Source organism: Pongo abelii, chromosome 16 (genome assembly GCF_028885655.2).
Source record: "Pongo abelii isolate AG06213 chromosome 16, NHGRI_mPonAbe1-v2.0_pri, whole genome shotgun sequence".
NCBI lineage: Eukaryota > Metazoa > Chordata > Mammalia > Primates > Hominidae > Pongo > Pongo abelii.
In genome coordinates, this window is record NC_072001.2 from 17032279 (window position 1) to 17037023 (window position 4745).

The 4745-nt window shown below is 42.1% G+C and overlaps 1 protein-coding gene across 1 annotated transcript in view; it reads left to right on the forward strand.

Moving 5' to 3' along the window:
• The window catches only part of LOC129050284 (E3 ubiquitin-protein ligase HERC2-like), a 40157-nt gene extending 38598 nt beyond the window's left edge, over positions 1 to 1559 (forward strand). Inside the window, exons 11-12 of the mRNA XM_063716422.1 lie at positions 188 to 355; positions 1384 to 1559. Coding sequence (XP_063572492.1) covers positions 188 to 355; positions 1384 to 1402 — 187 coding nt within the window. The 3' untranslated portion in view covers positions 1403 to 1559. The remainder of the gene's footprint in view (positions 1 to 187; positions 356 to 1383) is intronic.
• Positions 1560 to 4745: the final 3186 nt, after the last annotated feature.

Consider the following 4745-nt stretch of genomic DNA (forward strand, 5'->3'; position numbering starts at 1 on the left):
GGCAATGTCTTATGCTAAAGTCTCGGTGTCAATTCAGTGATTTAATTACCACGGCTTTACTTTCATTTCCTTTAATATCCCAAGTATTGCTTCACTTCTATCTAGCTGTTTGCTTTTATTTTTGATCAACCATGAAGAAAAGAAGTTAATCTGTTTTTACAAGGAATAAATATGTTTTCTCCTTTAGCCAAATGTTGTCTGCCATCCTGTTGTTGCTTCAGCTGTGGGACAGCGGGGCACAGGAGACTGACAATGAGCGTTCTGCCCAGGGCACCAGTGCCCCACTTTTGCCCTTGCTGCAAAGGTTCCAGAGCATCATTTGCAGGAAGGATATGCCTCACTCCAACGGCGACATGTACGTGAGTGTCATGATGGAACTTTGTGTGTAGGTGGCACTTGAGTCTACTTATTTTTCACGCAAGACCAGCGTGTGTGTCCGCGGCAGTGTTTTTCTCTGGCATGTGTGTGTTTGGTGGTAACAGCAGCGAGTCAGATTAGACAGGTATAGGAGGTCACTTGTTTGTGGAGAAGACTCGGATCAGTGAGCACCGACTTCCTTGTCAGCACAGAACCAAGCTTGAAACACGCACTTTTAAATAAATACCAGAAAAGAATGACGAAAAGAGCGGCCTGCTTTGTTGGTCCTTCCTATGTACTGGGCTCTGTGAAGGGCATATCACTTGAGCTGTCACTCTGTTTAGTACCAGCTCCCCCCTTAACAGGTGTAGATGCCGAGCTGGGGGAGGAGCAGGCGTATGGGGCCCTGGGCCTAAACCTCCAGGACTGCTGGTCTTTACAGGTCAAGTACAAGTTGGATTTTGCATCTTTTTGGGAAAGTCTTAGGCATTTCAATATCATGCTTTGGTTTAATTTTTCTATTATTTGGCAGTCTTTAAGCTAATGATAATAGGACTCTTCTGCCTTTAGAAGAATTAGAACTATGATTTAATTTGCAAATGAAAGTCGGCGTTCTCCAGAGTGGGCAATGTTTAGATTAAAATAAAGGTTTTGGTTTTAGATTTCAAGGCCAGCTTGATATGCTGTGCTGGGTTCCCACAGAGGTGCTTCTGCCTTTCTCCAGGGCTCCTAGGCCTGTAGGGTGGTTTGCTCATGTTAGTAATCTGTGTGGATTCAACTTACCTGTGGTATCATAAATGTATACACGCACAGTCAATGTTGTGTACATGTATACCGCAAATTTAGACATTTACACAGTTTATATGCTGCACAAATACATAGCTGTATAGTATAACTGTATCATCAGCATTGTCATTTGATGGGTCAAATGAGTCAATACCAACATATAAAGAGTGGGTAAAGGCTAACTGTGTTACTTTAATTTTTCCCACCATTTCTGAATGTTTGTTTACTTTTCCTTTCTAGCTTTTGTCTGGCCCTCTGAGCCCCAGTGAGAGTTTCCTGAGGTACCTCACCCTTCCACAAGACAACGAGCTTGCCATTGATCTGCAACAAATGGCGGTTTTTGTCACGGCCCTTTTAGACCGTCTGGCTACACCCTGTAGATGCCTTTGCCGTATAGCTCTCCAACATCTCATAAGGTGTGTGTGCAAGAACCCTGTTCTCCATGTGTTTTGTAGCTAGTACCACTTGTAGGTTCTCATCCTGGGCCTGTGTGGAGACTTGCTTTTTCGGATATTGGTAGGGGGAGCTGGCCTGTGGTTTTTAAACATGTTTGCAGTTGAAGGTGTTATCCGTGTTGAGAGTGAATGATGAGCAAGCTGAGGCACACAGGCCTGGGGACCCAACCTGGGGGCCCAGGTTCCAGGTTCAGGTGGCACAGTCCCAAAGAGCTCCCCTTTATCCACAGTCCCAGGCCCTCCCACCTTCTGCAGGGGGTTCCACAGCCTTCTTTATACTCTGAACGTGGGCTGTGTTAGTATGTAATGCTGGTTATAGCAGTGACAGTATAATTATATATTATATCTGTTATGTAATAGTAATGGTAATAGTAGTGATTTGCACGTGTGGAGCACCTGTAGGGTGCAGGCCTGCTGAGGACCTCATGCACGCTGTTGTATCTCATTATGTCAATGAGAAAACTGCTTTTGCTAATGGTAGTGAACTTTGTCAGTGTAGAACAGTAATCCTAGTTTTGAATGCAGATTTTGCTAACATTTTATTTCTAGTATGAAGAGCATTTATTTTGTTTTACAGTCATTAAAAAAAAAAGGAATACAGTCACATGGTTTAAAAATCAAACCTAGGCAGAGACACACTGTCGCTTCCCCGCCCACGCCTTCCACCCATTTCCCACCTGCTGCCTCTGACTTTTCAGTCTCCTCTGTAACCTCCTTGATCTCTGGAATGAGTACGCTAGTGGTAGCATGTTGCATTACTTCTGTTGCTTGTTTTTTTTTTTACTAACCATATATACTGGAGTATTTTATCAGAGTGTCGCTCTTTGTGTTTATAAAGCAGCTTAGTCTTCAGTGTGTGGATGTGTCTTTTATGTATCTTTCTTTAGTGAGTCTCTTATTGGTGGACACTTGGGCTTATTGCCACAGTGTTGCTATACAAATAGTGCTGAGGGTCGGGTGTGGTGGCTCATGCCTGTAATCCCAGCACTTTGGGAGGCCAAGGTGGGTGGATCACCTGAGGTTGGGAGTTTGAGATCAGCCGGGCCAACTTGGAGAAACCCCGTCTCTACTAAAAAATACAAAAGTTAGCGGGTCATGGTGGCACATGCCTGTAATCCCAGCTACTCAGGAGGATGAGGCAGGAGAATCGCTTGAACCTGGGAGGCAGAGGTTGCAGTGAGCCGAGATCGTGCCACTGCACTCCAGGCTGGGCAACAAGAGTGAAACTCCATCTCAAACAACAACAATAACAAAAAACACAAATAGTTCTGCAAGGCCTGACCTGGAACATGTGTCCTCCATGTGTGCACGCATGTGTGCCTGTGCACATGCACAGGTGGGGATGCATCTAGTGTGGGCTGGTTGTCACCAGATTGCTCCTGTACGTCTTGATTTCTCTCACCACCAATAGGGCTGCTGGCCTCCCAGCCTTGTGTGTGGGCTTTTGGGATTTTGCCTGCTAAGGCAGAAAGTGGTGACTTCGATATAGTTTGAGCGTTTTAAAATATATTAGTATTTAAGGGCCATTTATACTGCTTTTTAGTGGGCTCTGTTGAAATGCAATGGAAATGGAAAAATAGCCTGTTCAGTTGCTTCATCATATCTGTTAAATGAGGTAATACGGCGTGGTACGAGATGGGGTTTCACTGTGTTAGCCAGGATGGTCTCGATCTCCTAACTTCATGATCTGCCCGCCTCGGCCTCCCAAAGTGCTGGGATTACAGGTGTGAGCCACCGCACCTGCCTGATTGGATTATTTTAAAGCATAACTCTGTCTTTAAAATATTTTAAGGCATTTTACCTCTTAATGATAAGGATTTAAAAAAAAAAACCCTACAATATCATTATCCTGTTTTATAAGATTAACAGTGATTCCTTAATCTAACATGCAGTCCATGTTACATTTTCCTGGACTATCTCAAAAATGCCTTTTTTAGGTGGTAATTTTGAATTACGACCTGAGCACGTTCTCTGTGTTGGCATTGCTTGACATATGCTTCTAGTCTCTTTCTCCAAACAGCATGGCTCCAGGCCCTCCTCTCCCTGTCTCTGATCATACCATTTTCTTTTTCAAAGAAGCAGGTTGGTTATTTTGGAGAACTTCACATTTTCTGAATTTGGTTGATTGCTTTCTCTTATTCTAGACCAACATGTTCTTCTGTTAGTTCCATTAATCTGCTGGTTAGATCTAGAGGTTTGGTTGGATTTGAATTCAGGCTCATTAGGGTGGTGTTATGTCTGGAGTCATGCTGCGTGCTTTCTGTTGGCTCAGGAGGCCTGTAGTGCTTGGTGGCTCCCGCTTTAGTTCTGTGAAGCTAGACCAGGGAATTCATGTGTTGCGTGTCCCCTATAAAATCCCCACCAACCTTGCCCTCTGCTGTCTGGTTAGCAGGAGGTACAATCTGTACAGGAAGGACATAGTCTAAGCTTGACTTCTTGAACTGCCACCTCCCTTTAACTATTTTTCGTAATATTGAGTTGGTATCCTAGCACTTGCATAGGTGACCACCACTCAGGTTTTCTTTTTTTGAGTATTTTTATGAACTAATAGACTTTTATTGATTTGGTGTTTCTTTTCTTTTTTAGCTTTTTCCCTCTAATATACACATTTAAAGGCATAAATGCCTTCAAGCATGCATTTAGTTGTATGTCACCAATTTTGATCTGCAGTATTTTGATTATTAATTGAACACATTTTCTAATTTTCATAGTCATTTTTTCTTAGAATTTTGGGTTACTTATGAGTGTATTTTATAATTTTCAAATATGTGGATGAATATTTTTATTTTCTGTATATACAGTCATTTTTATTTTATTTTGAATGAATTTTTGAAAACCTATTTCTAATTTAACTGCATTGTAGTCAGCACACATGCTCTGTAACTTTATTTCTTTGAAATCTGTTGAGATTTGCTCTGTGGCCTGGCATGGCCCGATTTGATACTCATGCTGCCTAGATTTTTTTTTAAAGCATTCTATATTTAATAGAATTTGTATGTGTGGTATTAGTTTCAGAGCTAGATATGTATTTCTCCCATTGTGATTGTGGATTTTTTTATTTCTGCTGTAGTTCTTTCACACAGTTCTTTTCATTTTACCTATTGATTGATCGATGGACTGATTCTGGTTTCTGTATATACAGAGTCA